The sequence below is a fragment of the Amblyraja radiata genome, chromosome 28, assembly GCF_010909765.2.
Source record: "Amblyraja radiata isolate CabotCenter1 chromosome 28, sAmbRad1.1.pri, whole genome shotgun sequence".
NCBI lineage: Eukaryota > Metazoa > Chordata > Chondrichthyes > Rajiformes > Rajidae > Amblyraja > Amblyraja radiata.
The window spans coordinates 8,744,309-8,758,923 of NC_045983.1; the positions used below are offsets into that span (position 1 = coordinate 8,744,309).

General features: G+C 48.2%; 1 protein-coding gene across 2 annotated transcripts; it reads right to left on the bottom strand.

The window, feature by feature from the left end:
* Positions 1–1,535: 1,535 nt before the first annotated feature.
* Positions 1,536–14,139, bottom strand: mrps23 (mitochondrial ribosomal protein S23). 2 transcript variants are annotated; one of them, XM_033045712.1, is made up of 5 exons: positions 14,036–14,139; positions 12,773–12,949; positions 11,216–11,293; positions 8,161–8,278; positions 1,536–2,439 (listed from the first exon to the last, which is right to left on the bottom strand). In XM_033045712.1, the coding sequence occupies exons 1-5, from the start codon at positions 14,077–14,079 to the stop codon at positions 2,287–2,289; spliced, it is 570 nt and encodes a 189-aa protein (XP_032901603.1). In that variant the 5' UTR covers positions 14,080–14,139; the 3' UTR covers positions 1,536–2,286. The 2 variants fall into 2 exon arrangements, with proteins under 2 accessions (XP_032901603.1, XP_032901602.1); XM_033045711.1 differs by having other exon boundaries at positions 8,155–8,278.
* Positions 14,140–14,615: the final 476 nt, after the last annotated feature.

Here is a 14,615-nt window from a genome sequence, read left to right on the forward strand (position 1 = left end):
TTTCTCCAGCGTTTCTTTTGTCTACCTTCGATTTTTCCAGCATCTGCAGTTCTTTCTTAAACATGTTGCTGAAGGCACTCCTCAGGTTGACCAGTGTGTCATCATGAGATGGGGGGGGGGGGGGGGGGAGGGGTGATAAGGGATAACGTATAGTGCAAGGTAAAACAAGCAAGGTCCGAGCAAGGATAGTCTGAGCTCATCAAAGTGGTAGACAGTAGTTGGGCACTGCTCTTTGGTTTGCCCGTGTTGGGTCCACATCCCTCTGAACCGTACCTATTCATGTACCTGTCCAAATGTGTTTTAAATGTTATTATTGCACTTGCTTGAACTACCTCTTCTGGCAGCTCGTTCCATATACCCACCACCCGCAGGTTCCGATTAAATCTGCCCTCTCTCACCTTAAGCCTCTGCCCTCTAGTTCTTGAATCCTCTATGCTGGAAAAACTCTGATATTCATCCTATTACGCACATTATTTTAAACAACTCTATAAGATCACCCCTCAACCACCTGCTCTCCAAGGAATAAAGTCCTCGCCGACCCCCCATAGCTCCGGCTCCCCCCATATCCTCCAGAGATGCTGCCTGACCAGCTGAGTTACTCCAGCACTTTGTGTTCTACTCTCGCTTCTGTTACGTCATAAGAAGTTTGTCTGAAGGGGACATAAAAGAAGTGCTGGACCTTCCGACAACTTCTAAAGTTTGATTAGTACGGGTGTCAGAGGTTATGGGGAGAAGGCAGGAGAATGGGGTTGAGAGGGAATGATAGATCAGCCATGATTGAATGGCGGAGTAGACTCGATGGGCCGACTGGCCTAATTCTGCTTCTATAACATATGATGTGAGAGAGGTGGTAAAAGAATCAGAGAAGGAAAAGGAATTTCTGAGCCTCAACAGCAGAGTGCCTGACTGCTACTGTGGATAGTCAATAGTCAATAGTCTGATTTATTCGTCACATACACAATGAAGTGCAGTGAAATGAACTTACCAGCAGCGGTACAATAAATAAGAAAACACAATACACAATAAAAATGTAACCACAAACATCCACCGCTGGATTCATCACTGTGGTGGAAGGCACAAAGTTTAGTCAGTCTTCCTCCATTTTTCCCCGTGTTCGGGACCACAAGTCGCCCCTGCGGGCGGCCAGATGTGCAGACAAGGTAAGTCCTGAATTGGTGCATCCCTACCGGAGACCGCGGCTTCAAGATGGTGTAGGCCGCAGGCCGGCGGTCGAAGATCTAAAGTCCCCGCCGCGCGGATGGGTGGAGTTCGAGATTGTAACTGAAAGAATTCCCCCCCCTCCCCACCCCCCAACATCCTAACCCACTAACATTTGCTGTGACAGCTAAAAACAAAGTGCTGGTAGAACTCAGTGGGTCAGGCAGCAGCATCCCTGCGGATGGACATGGACAAATGACCTTATGGGTCGGGGCTCTTCTTCAGTCGGTCCCATCAATGTCAAATAACACCCTTAAAATGGCAGCTACTTACATCTCTTCTCTTTTTTTGCAAAATAACAACTTACAATAAAAGGATTAACTTCATGATTTTATTTCAATATTAGATCATATTTCAGGAAACACAAGTGGCTGCAGATGCTGGAATCTGGAGCCAACACAAAGCAAGCCGCTGGAGGAACTCAGCCACTCAGGCAGCATCTGTGGAGGCAGGGAAATGGTTTTGTTTTATTTTAGTTTAGTTTAGAGATACAGCGCGGAAACAGGCCCTTCGGCCCAACGAGTCCGCGCCGACCTGCGATCACCGCACACTAACACTATCCTGCACACCAGGTACAATTTTACACGTACACCAAGCCAATGATACCAAAGCAAATTAACCTACAAACCTGTACGTCTTTAGAGGGTGGGAGGAAACCGGAGCTTCCCGGAGGAAACCCACGCGGTCGCGTGAAGAACGTACAAACTCCGTACAGACAGCGTCCCGTGGTCAGGATGGAACCCGGGACTCTGGCGCTGTGAGGCAGCAACTCTAACACTGCCGCTTCTTGTAATTTGTCTGTCAGGTTATCATATAAGATTGGGAACTTCATCATCGGAATGGTGCTCCGTCCTTCTGCCTCCACAGATGATTTTTGCATTGTGTTTCAGGAAGGTGGCTGAAGGCACTGGGCCCCGTGTGCCCAAGGCACTTACAGTCAGATTCCACCCCTTGAATGTCTGATGACACGCAGGAGTTATCCTGGCGGGTTGCTTCAGTGCTCCAGGTTCAGCCCCCTGGAGGTCGCCAGTCTGTCCAGTGCGGGTGGAAATGATGCACATGCTCTGCTCACTGTGGCTGGCTCTGGGCCTGTGGCTGCAGACCGGCCTCCTTCCCCTCCTCCACTACTTCCTCCTGCATATCCTTCAGCATGTCCTGCAACTTGAAGTCCAACACCGGGCTCCGCACCACCGCCTCCTGGAGAGCATCGCTCGGCAAAACCTGAAAGTTCACAAGAGGGCACAGAGTCATAGATTACTACAGCCTGGAAACAGGCCCTTTAGCCCAGCTAACCCGTACCAGCCAGTCAGACAGTCAGAACCTTCTTCCCAGGTAGGAAAAGTTAGACGAGAGGACACAGCTTTAAGGTGGGAGGGCGACACCTCTAGTCTCCCTCTCCCGTGACTCTCAGTCTGAAGAAGGGTCTCGACCCAATAGGTCACCCATTCCTTTTCTCCAGATATCCCGCCTGACCCGCTGCGCTATTCCCGCACTTTGAGTCTAAGGTTGAAAGGAGGTGCAGGGCAAATTATTTTACATGAAGGGTGATGGATGTCTGGTACACGCTGCCAGAAGTGTAGTTGAGGCAGATATGACTGTGGCATTTAAGAGACTTAAGAGAATAGGCACATTGATATGGAGGGAATGAAGGGACATGGATTATGTGCAGGTGGATAAGGGTTGGACTTGCCATCATGTTTAGCACGGACATTGTGGGCTGAAGGGCCTGTGCTTGTGCTGTACTATGTTCTCTGTTGTCACTAAACTCCAGGACCTGTAGGAGACTGCAGAGATGTGGAGGTTAAAGGCCACAGAGAGACACGACTAGAGGAATGAGAAACTTATTTACAATTTTGATACCGCAGCAAACTGGTTTAGACTTTAGAGATACAGTGCAGAAACTGGTCCTTTGGCCCAGCGAGTCTACGCTGACCAGTGAGCACCCCTGTACACCAGCACTATCCCTCACACTAGGGACAATTTACAATTTTACTGAAGCCAATTAACCTACAAACCTGCACGTCTTTTGAGTGTGGGAGGAAACCGGAGCACCTGGAGAAAACCCACACGGTGAGATGGAGAAAGTACAAACTCGGTAGACAGCACCCGTGGTCAGGATCGAACGAGGGTCTCTGGCGCTGTAAGGCAGCAACTCTACCGCTGCGCCACCGTGCATTAGCAAGAAAGTCTGCTGGAGGAACTCATTGGGTGGAAAGGAATGGCCAACATTTCAGGTCGAGACAGGTCGAAACATTTCAGCGTCTCCCAGCGATGCTCCTCAACCTGCAGTTGTTCCTCCAGCAGCATGTTTACTGCTCCATATTCCAGCGCCAGCGGTCCCTTGTGTCTGCTGGTTAACAGCATGCAATACACAATGTGAATAAATAGTAATTTCACAAAAATTTAGCAGCTGCTTATTATTGGGGGCACAGGAGCCCATTTCAAAGGCAGTTATCGTCACCTAACTCAGCAGAGAAAGACACAAAGTGCTGGGCCAACTCAGCAGGTCAGGCAACATCTCTGGAGAACATGGATAGGCGTCGTTTCGGGTCGGAACCTTTATTCAGAGACTTGGTTCCACCTCATCTTTGTCTCTCAGTACCACACTCAGCCCATAGAGGGAGCAGAGATGGGAATTCAACAACAACACGAAGCAATGGTAATAGTCAATTTAAACTTTGCTTACATCAAGCATTTAACCTTCGCAGTGTCTTGACTGAAAAGAGGGAAAGAACAACAAAAAAATCTACTGGCTGCTAATTGCATCTTTGAGGAGGTGGTTGGAGCAGAATATTTGGAAAATCAAGTTACACTAAACAAGATCGACACAAATTGGTGGAGTAACTAAGAGGCTCAGGCAGCATCTCTGGACAGAAGGAATTGGTGACCTTTCAGGTCGAGCCCCTTCATCAGACACAAGAGTCAATATGATTTTATGAAAGGAAAATAATATTTGACAAATATCTGTATTCAAAGTAATAGAAACATGATTTGTGTAAAGACGTTACCCCTTAGGTTCGGTTAGATTTTCCCCCCTTACCGTAAAAGTATGGCCTCTGGTTCTCAATTCCTCTCATAAATTTGCACACCTCTATAACATCACCCCTCATCCTCACTCAGTGCTACGTGAATTTGTTTAATTCTCTACCACAGAATCATTCAAGGTTCAAATGCCCAGAGCTTCGGACTGACTGCAAAGGATTCAAGAGTTAAGAGAATAGAATAGAATACTTTATCGTCACACGTGACAAGTCACAGTGAAATTCTTTGCTCGCGTACCGTGCCAAGATATGCAAATGCTCGCCCACAAATGGCGCTTAGGAAGTTGCAGATTCCCCCGCGTCAGTTCCCCCTTTGTTCATCCCCCCCCCTCTCCCCTCCCTCACGGCAGTCCCCCCCACGCCAGGTCCCCATTGTCCATTAATCTACCCCCTCACGGCGGACCCCTGGCGGGGAGGAGGATAGAAAATTGAGGCCAAGATTAGATCTGCTCTGATATTATGAAATGTTGGAACTAGCTCGAGACAGACAAGACAACTCTTGCTCCAATATTTGTTTCATCCTTCTATTATTTTAGTGGCCAATTATCTTACTGACATGACAATCTCCTCCACCGCTGTGCCCCTTCGTGATCTCTCCTCTCCTCTGATCCTCACCATTTGCTCATCACCAGTGACAGTGGCTGCCCCATCGACATTTCCCAAGCTTCTCTGCCACTTTCTCCTCTTCTGAGCTGACCCTAAAACCCCAGTACCTGGACCCAACGGTTCTGATGTGGCCCCAAGGTCAGACTGTGTTTGGTAATTGGTCTGTGAAGCACCTTTCGCGTAGGTTGCCATGGTAACGGTGGCCTGTGGAAGTAGGCTGCTGTCACACAAAGCAAGACAAGGCCATGGCAGAATTGTCAGCGAGTTTACAACTCAATTACCTGTCGTCTCTCTTCACTACAGACGCCCAAGACTTGCCAGATTTGTTGGAGAGTCAAGCAAACAGAGAGAATGAGCAACTGATGTAATTAAGTATTGATCAAAAACTTATATTTGGCTGGTGAGCATGAACGCTAATAAATCCCAAAGACCTGATATGTAAGAAGGACCTGCAGATGCTGGTTTAACCCGAAGATAGACACAAAAAGCTGGAGTAACTCAGCGGAATAGACAGCATCTCTGGGGAGAAGGAATGTGTGATGTTTCGTGGCGAGACCCTTCTTCAGACTGGTTAGGGATAAGGGAAACGAGAGATATAGAAGGTGATGTGGAGAGATAAAGAACAATGAATGAAAGATATGCAAAAAAAGTAACGATGATAAACATTGTAAGCTGTTTGTAAGGTGAAAATGAGAAGCTAGTGCGACTTGGGTGGGGGAGGGATAGAGTGAGAGGGAATGCCAGGGCTACCTTAAGTGAGAGAAATCAATTTTCGTACCACTGGGCTGTCAGCTGCCCAAGCGAAATGTGAGATGCTGTTCCTCCAATTTGCGTTTAGCCTCACTCTGACAATGGAGGAGAGCTAGGACAGAAATGGATAGAAATTCATGGATAGGAATTGGAAGGAGAATTAAAGTGTCCAGCAACCGGGAGATCATGTTGGTTCAGGCAGGCTGAGCAAAGGTGTTCCGCGAAATGGTCGCCCTGTCTACATTTGGTCTCGCCGATGTATAATAGTCCACATCTTGAACAACGGATGCAGTAGATGAGGTTGGAGGAGATGCAAGTGAACCTCTGCCTAACCTGAAAGGACTGTCGGGGGCCCTGGACAGAGTCGAGGGGGGAGTCTTTGCAGGAAGAAGGGTGGGAAGAAGTGTCGTTGAGATAGTTGTGGGAGTCAGTGGGTTTGTAATAGACATCGGTCAATAGTCTATTTCTTGTGATGGAGACTGAGATCAAGAAAGGGGAGGGAGGTGTCAGAGATGGGAAAATACTCTGAAGTAACTCTGCTTAAGACGGAAAGGGGTGGAGATGGGAAAATACTTCCCAGGGTTTAGGAAGAGGAGGCTTGAGAGATAGGGTGTCAGGGGTTATGGAGAGAAGGCAGGAGAAAGGGGTTGAAAGGGAAAGATAGAGCAGCCATGATTGAATGGCAGAGTAGACTTGATGGGCCGAATGGCTTCATTCTGCGCCTATAATTTATAGGGGACATTCGGGTTATCAACTTCCGAAGTTCTATAGATTCTGGAAAAGTCCCTGTGGATTGGAGGATAGCAACGGTTAAATAAATTAAAAACCCAATATAAGTGAAAAAAAACAGACAGCGTCCTTGGGGGGAGTCGAGAAAAAGAGGGCCTAAGTTTAAGGTGAGAAGTAGGAGCTTTAGATGCATTTTTTAAGTTTAGAGATACTGCGTGGAAACAGGCCACGCCAACCAGTGATCCCCGTACACTAGCACTGTTCTGCAAATTAGGACCAATTTATAATTTTTACTTAATCCAATTAACCGACAAACCTATACGTCTTCGGAGCGTGGGAGGGAACCGGAACACTCGGAAATAGCCCATTGGGTTCAGAGTAGTTGATATCTGGAACTTGCTTCTGGAGGAGACGGTGATACAATTACTGTTTAAGACAGTATTTAGACAGATACTTAAGTCGGCAAGGCATACAAGGATACAGTTCTAATGAGGACAAATGGGGTTACCACACATGGGCAAAAATGGATACCATGGATATTGTGGGCCGAAGGGCCTTCCTCTGTGCTGTTCGGCTCTATGACTCTTCTGAGGTAGGTTGTCAGGTTGAAGCAACACTGGTGGAAGTATAACTGGTACCCGTGACACATTACAGCTCCTGGTTACCCTCAGGACCACACCGTTCAGCTGGCGCTGATCAAGATGCTGAACTATGGAGATACAAGAACCTGCCCACGCTGGAATCTTCAACCGTCTCGAATTCCGATTCCCTCCGCAAGAATTGTGGACGCAGCCCAGACCATCACACAAACCAACCTCCCTTCCATTGACTCCACTTATACCTCACGCTGCCTTGGCAAGGCCAGCAGCATAATCAAGGACAAGTCGCCCCCTGGCCCTCTTCTCCCCTCTCCCATCAGGCAAACGGTATAGAAGTGTGAAAACGCACACTTCCAGATTCAGAGACAGTGTCTTCCCAGCTGTTATGAGGCAATTGAATCATCCTACCACAACAAGAGAGCAGTTCTAAAGTACTATCTGCCTCATTGGTGATCCTCGAACTATCCTTGATCAGACTTTGCTGGCTTTACCTTGCACTGAATGTTATTCCCTTATCATAAATCTATACACTGAAAATGGCTCGATTGCAATCATGTATTATCTTTCTGCTGACTGGATAGCACGCAACAAAAGCTTTTCACTGCATCTCGGTACATGTGACAATAAACTAAACTGTAATTGTAAAGATGCTAGGTAGACACAAAATACTGGAGGAACTCAGCGGGACAGGCAGCATCTCTGGAGAGAAGGAATGGGTGATGTTTCGGGTTGAGACCTTTAGATTGAAGTCAGGGGAGTGGGCGGTACAGAGATATAATGTAGTCGGAGACAGTGGGTGAATTGGGAAGGAGGAGGGATGGAGAGAGAGGTGAAGCAAGGTCTATTTGAAGTTAGAGAAGTCAATGTTCATACCGCTGGTGTGTCAGCTACCCAGGCAAAATAAGAGGTACTGTTCCTCCAATGTGCGCTGGGCCTCAGTCTGACAATGGAGGAGGTCCAGGACAGAAAGGTCAGTGTAGGAATGAGAGTGGGAGTTAAAGTGCTGAGCAACCGGGAGATCAGGTAGGTTTAAGCAGACTGAGTGGAGATGTTCAGCGAAACGATCGCCAAGCCTGCGCTTGGTCTCGCCGATATACTGTAAAGATGTTGCCTGACCTGCTGAGTTCCTTGAGCAAGTTGCTGAACCACCTCGTCTCAGTAAACCGGCACTCTCAGAGCGAGATGCTGCGGCCAAACTGTGCTGTACATACCCTGGCTCTGGCCCTCCTCCGTAAAATAATCCCATCTGCCAGGAGGGCCTTGCTGGTCTCATCGAAGAGCTTCTCCTCGTCGACTTCACCTTGTTCCTCCAAATCCCGGTACTTCTCCACAAATCTAGAAACAGCAGTTCGGACAACGTGTGAGCCCCAGTACCAAACCCGCAACTCAAACAGCCCACCGCAGCCCTGGTCCAAAGCTTCCTGACAATCCTGGCAGGAACCTTAAGGCATCAAAATTGAAGTTCCACGTGGAAGAACATCACTTTCACCTGATCAGAAATATTCTCATGTGATGGAGGAACAAAGATGAAGAATAAGTTATTCCCTACTTTAATACAACTTTGTCTAGACACCAGTGATGTAATTAGGGTACATTAACGGGCGGCACGGTGGCGCAGCGGTGGAGTTGTTGCCTTACAGTGCCAGAGACCCAGGTTCAATCCTGACTAGGGGGGCTGTCTGTACAGAGTTTGTCCGTTCTTCCCTGTGATTGAGTGGGTTTTCTCCAGGTGCTCCAGTTTCCTCCCACCCTCCAAAGACGTACAGGTTTGTACGTTAATTGGCTTTGGTACAATTGTAAATTGTCCCTGGTGTGTTTCCTAGTTATTCTCCTCTGAATTAGACTACTACATTGGCAACACGGTAATTAAATATAAAATACACATCGTTAAGTCCAAAGCAGTAGAAACAAAAAAATGTTTTCTTTCACAAAATAGGCCCACTTTTTCTTCTCGACTAGATTTTTTTTTTTGAATTATAATTGGGGAAAAAATGTACAAATCCAGAATCAACAAATTTACCCCCTGGTTAGGCGAAATCTACCCCTGGTTGGGAACCCTTGACATAGTTTAAGCTCCTCATGTAGAGGTTAGTGTTTAGTGACCTGTTCCCTGACCTCTGATCGAAGGGCCAAATGGCCTACTCCTGCACCTATCGTCTATTGTCTATTCGGAGTCAGGGGATATGGGGAGAAGGCAGGAACTGGGTACTGATTGGGGATGATCAGCCATGATCACATTGAATGGCGGTGCTGGCTCGAAGGGCCAAATGGCCTACTCCTGCACCTATTGTCTATTGTCTCTGCCAGCTGTAATGTGCTCCAAACCACCAGGCACATCGCCCCTTCTCCCCCCCAGTCTACTTCCCTCAAGGACCACTCTCGCCGTGCCTCGCTGGTTCATTTATCTCTCCCTGTCCATCCCACTCCGTCTCCAGGCACTCACTCTTCCCTCACTTCCCCCTCACCTCCACCCAGGTGAGGCAAAGATTCACCTGCACCCCTCCCAACCTGTACTATTGTATTCAATGATCCTCATGTAGCCTCCTCGACATCATCGAGATCAAGCGCAGATTGGGCAACCACATTGCCAAGGGCCTGCGCTCGGAACCAACTTGAACCCCCAGCTGGAAGCTATTCCAACTCCCCTCCTCATTCCCACACTGGCCTGTTGGTCCTGGGCCTCCTCCACTGTCAGGGTGAGGCTAAATGCAAACGAGAGGAACAGCACCTCTTTGGTTTATTTTAGTTTAGAGGTACAGCGCAGAAACACTGGGACCACGCTGACCAGCGATCACCCCATACACTAGCACTATCCTACACACAAGGGACAATTTACAATTTTTACTGAAGCCAATTAACCTACAAACCTGTACGTCTATGGAGTGTGGAAGGAAACCACAGCACCCAGGGAAAACCCACGTGGTCACGGGGAGAACGTACAAACTCCGTACAGACGGTACCCATAATCAGGATCAAATCCGGGTCTTTGGCACTGTGAGGCAGCAACTCTACCACTGCACCACCATGCCGCTCTTATGAACATTGAATTCTCCACTTTTAGTTAACACGCCCCATTTCTTCCCCTTCCCCCTCTCTTTCCTGTGCAGTTCTGTTTGTCCTATTAAACAAAGGATGTGGAGACCTTGTGTGTAGGAAGGAACTGCAGATGCTGCTTTAAACCCAAGATAGACACAAAAAGCTGGAGTAACTCCAGGCAACATCACTGGAGAGAAGGAATGGGTGACGTTTCGGGTCGAGACCCTTCTTCAGAAGAGTTTGGACAGGGTGCAGATGGTTTACCAGAATGCTGTATGGATTAGAGGGTATTTGCGATATGGAGAGGTTGGACAGACTTGGATTGTTTTATTTGGTTCAGGGAAGACCAAATTATATTATATAAAATTATGAGAGTCACAGATAGGATGGTCAGAATCTTTTCCCGAGTAAAAAATGTAAAAGACTAGGGGGCATAGCTTCAAGGTGTTAGGAGTAAAGATTAAAGGAGATGTGCGGGGCAATTTTGTTTTTGTTTTTTTCCACAGAGTGGTGGGTACCTGGACAAATTGCCAAGTGTGGTGATGGAGCTAGATACGCTGGTGGTGTTAAGAGGATTCTAGATAGGCACATGGAAAACAGAGAATGGGGGGATATGGATCAAGTGCAGGTAGAGGAGATTTGTTTAGTAATACAGCGCAGAAACAGGCCCTTTGGCCCACCGAGTCCGCGCTGACCAGTGATCCCCACACACTAATACTATCCTACACACACTAGGGACAATTTACGATTTTACCAAGCCAATTAACCTACAAACCTGTACGTCTTTGGAGTGCAGTAGGAAACCGGAGATCCCGGAGAAAACCCATGCAGTTCACGGGGAGAACATACAAATTCCGTACAGACAAGTACCCACAGTCTGGATGGAACCCGGGTCTCTGACGCTGCACGGCAGCAACACTACCGCTGAGCACCATGCCGCACACAAGTTTATCTTGTGTCATGTTCTGCGCAGACATTGAGGGATATTGTTTTTTTCTATATTCTATGTTCCCACTGAGCCATACTACATGAATCTGTACCTTACCTTTGTATGCCTTGTCCACATTTTACCTACCCACGACTAAGACCCAAGTGTGACACAATGAGGCTGTTTACTTCAGTTCTGATCATTGGGTTTTTCCATGCATTGCAAGCAATAATGGAAAAGCAATTATATTGGTTTGGGAAGGTGGGCGGTATTGGGAGAGGTGGGAAAGTAATCAAAAGATTTTGTACCTCTGGCATGTGGAGATGAAATGTGATCGTGCAAGGTCAAATGCTCTGGGCCCATTTCCATACACCTCGTAGAACTTCCTGCAATTAATAGAACATTGGAATGAAATAAGATTGAACCACAACACAGTAGGTTTGCTCTAACCATCTACCAGGGGTCACTCGATGTACTGTGAGGCATCATTGTGTGTGGACTATCATACATGTCTCCCTTTTCCCCAGATCACGCTGTGGTCTTGTTGGAAGCAAGTGTTTAAGGTGCTTTATTATCATTTGTGTGAAGTGCAAACGCACAGTGAAATCCTTTTTTTACAAATAGTCCTGTAGTGTATTGCCGTACTATTCCCAATTAGCAAATGTAATTAAATAATCCACTGAGCCCGCATGCTAGAGGAGCTATGTTTTGACGCTATTTTCCAAGCCCAGTCCACGCTCTAGTTATTACAGGCAGTGCCCGATCCAGGCAAGCCCCTGGCCGCTGCAGGCCTCCAGCCATCGACTTCCTTGGTGACATTAGTGTCTGGAAAATGGTGGCAGAGGAATTTCTTATCTGAGAGATGGATTACTGATCTTAACCCATTTTCAAGCACATCACGAAGATAGGATGGGATTAGAAGGCTATGGGCCAAAAGCAAGTAGATGAGATTAGCCCAGAATGCCAATTTGGCCAATTTGCACGAGGTGGGCCAAAGGGCCTATTTCCGTGCTGTAAAACACTATGACTCATTGACCTTAGACTTCCAATAGTGCAATAGAGAAAGACTTTTACAGGCCCATGCCTGAGGAGGTGGAGGGGATTTTAATTTAATAATTGATTACAGCAGAATGATCTCACCTCACCTGCCGTCGACCTATATCTCTATATCAGCTCTGCACTCAACTATTCCGATGATAACCTGGCTGTCTCTTCCTGGCAACCTCAAATTCATGGGCATTAACTTCTCAAATCTACAAATCCGTACGTCTTTGAAGCGTGGAAGGAAACCGGAGCTCCCGGAGAAAACCCTTGCGGTCACAGGGAAAATGCACAAACTCCGGACAGACAGCACCCATAGTCTTAATCGAACCCGGGTCTCTGGCGCTGTAAGACAGCAACTCTACCACTTCAACACTGTGCCACCACTGAGCTGACAGATCTCCTGTTCCTAATTCACACACAAGCACAGAGATTGGGGGACTGGGGGAGGAGAGATTAGGGGACGGAGGAGTAGAGACATTGGGGATGGGGGAGAGGAGACACTGGAGGATTGGGGAAGGAGAGATTGGGGGACTGGGGGAGGAGAAATTGGGGAACAGGAGTAAACTGGGGTAAACGTGATTTACAGGACCCAGGGGTGGAAGAAAGGGGACATGGCTACATTGATGACTTTGAAAACGCAGATGGAAACTTTCATGCTGAGACTTTGCTTAGCTGGGAGCGTATCTGTGTACACAGGACTGGGTCATCCCTTTGGCTCACCAACTCTGCACTGACCATCAACAACCCTTTTCACCTTAATCTGCCCAGCTGGCTGTTTTCTGTATTTACTGTTAATTGTAAAAGTGCAAAGCAGAACTTACGCTCGAATCATGTCTTCCTTATAGAAGATCTCCTGAACCGGATCACGGGACCTTGTAAATCTTTGCTTTGGTTTCCGGTAGACAGGTTCACGTGTCGGTGGGAATGCAGCATATACATCATACCAACAGGGCTTCTGAGATTCATTCAGCACACCAGAACGAAACAGGTCCCGGACCCTACATCGCAAGCAATGTTAGTATTATCCCCTCACCCCACCCCAATCTCTCCTCCCATCTCCCCCAATCTTTCCTCCGCCAGTTCCCACAATCTCTCCGCTCAGATTCAGATTCAAACTTTATTGTCATTGTGCAGTGTACAGTACAGAGACAACAAAATGCAGTTAGCATCTCCCTAGAAGAGCGACATAGAATATGAGCAATAAATGAATGTAATTTACATGCATACAGTCATAGTAGTGCAATTGTTTTTTTCCTGGTGGAAGGAGTGTCCGGGAGCGGGGGAGGGGGGGTGATTGGCAATCACCGAGGTACAGTGTTGAGTAATGTAACAACCGCAAGGAAGAAGCTGTTCCTGGACCTGCTAGTCCGCCAACGAAGAGATCTGTAGCGCCTCCCGGATGGTAGGAGGGTAAACAGTCTGTTGTTGGGGTGAGAGCAGTCCTTGACGATGCTGAGCGCCCTTCGCAGACATCGCTTGCTTTGGACAGACTCAATGGAGGGGAGTGGGGAACCCGTGATGCCCCTAGACTTTCTGAAGTCTACAATGAGCTCCTTGGTCTTCTTGGAGTTGAGGGCCAGGTTGTTGTCAGCGCACCATGCTGCTAGGAGCTGGACCTCCTCCCTATAGGCCAACTCATCGTTGTCGCTGATGAGGCCAATCACCGTTGTATCATCTGCATACTTGATGATGGTGTTAGTACCATGTACAGGTGTGCAGGCGTAGGTGAAGAGGGAGTAGAGGAGGGGGCTCAGCACACATGACGCCTCACCCCAATGTCTCCCCTGTAAGTCCCCCAATCTCTACCCCCAGCATCCCCCCTCCCACCACGTTCCCCCGTCCCGCAGTCTCTACCCCCCACCCCCATCTCCACCACTTATCCACTCCCCAACCACCCTTCTCCCTGCTTTCTCCACCAATGTCACCTCTCCCGTCTCACGGTCACTCCTCGTCTCACGGTCACTCCTCTCCTCCCACCACCGCCCACCGGCCTCCCCCCCCCCCCCCCCCCTCGTCCCCATTCTCTCCCCCTCCCCTGTCCCCATTATGTCCCCATCCCCCCCCCCCCCGTCCCCAGCCCGGACCTGGTGAAGACGCTGCCCAGTTTCTCCAGCCGGCTGCCCGCCATCTTGCCGCCGGGCCTCTCCTCCAGGCCGCACAGTCGCTGCCCCCGCCAGGCGCGATGTGTGGATCACCGACCCATGGATGTGCAGGGACTGCAGCCTCAGTCTGTCTACACACAAACTCCGCTCTATCGTCTTTGGATGTGGAGAATCTCGCTCCGCTGTAGGATCTTTGGTTGCCACATTGCAAGGGTTAAGATAGTGCGGAGCTAGTTGAAGCTTCACTGAACACAGAAACCCTAGGATTCTCTGCACCAGGCTTCACAACAGCCTTGACACACCTCACCCACTTTCCTATGGGAACTACAAACTTGGGAGTCTGTCTCTGCACCATCCCACACAACACCTTGGCAGTCTCTCTGCTCTAAGATTAAAGTGTAGCTTCCCCTCCTCCTCCGACTAGACTAAACAAACAATAACGTAGCATGTAGCTTGGTTTACTAATACTTATAAGAATATATTAACATTAGTTATCAGAAAGTAATTTTAATTGGTTATTAACACTTAAGGCAGGTATAGATAGATTATTGGTTAGTGCGGG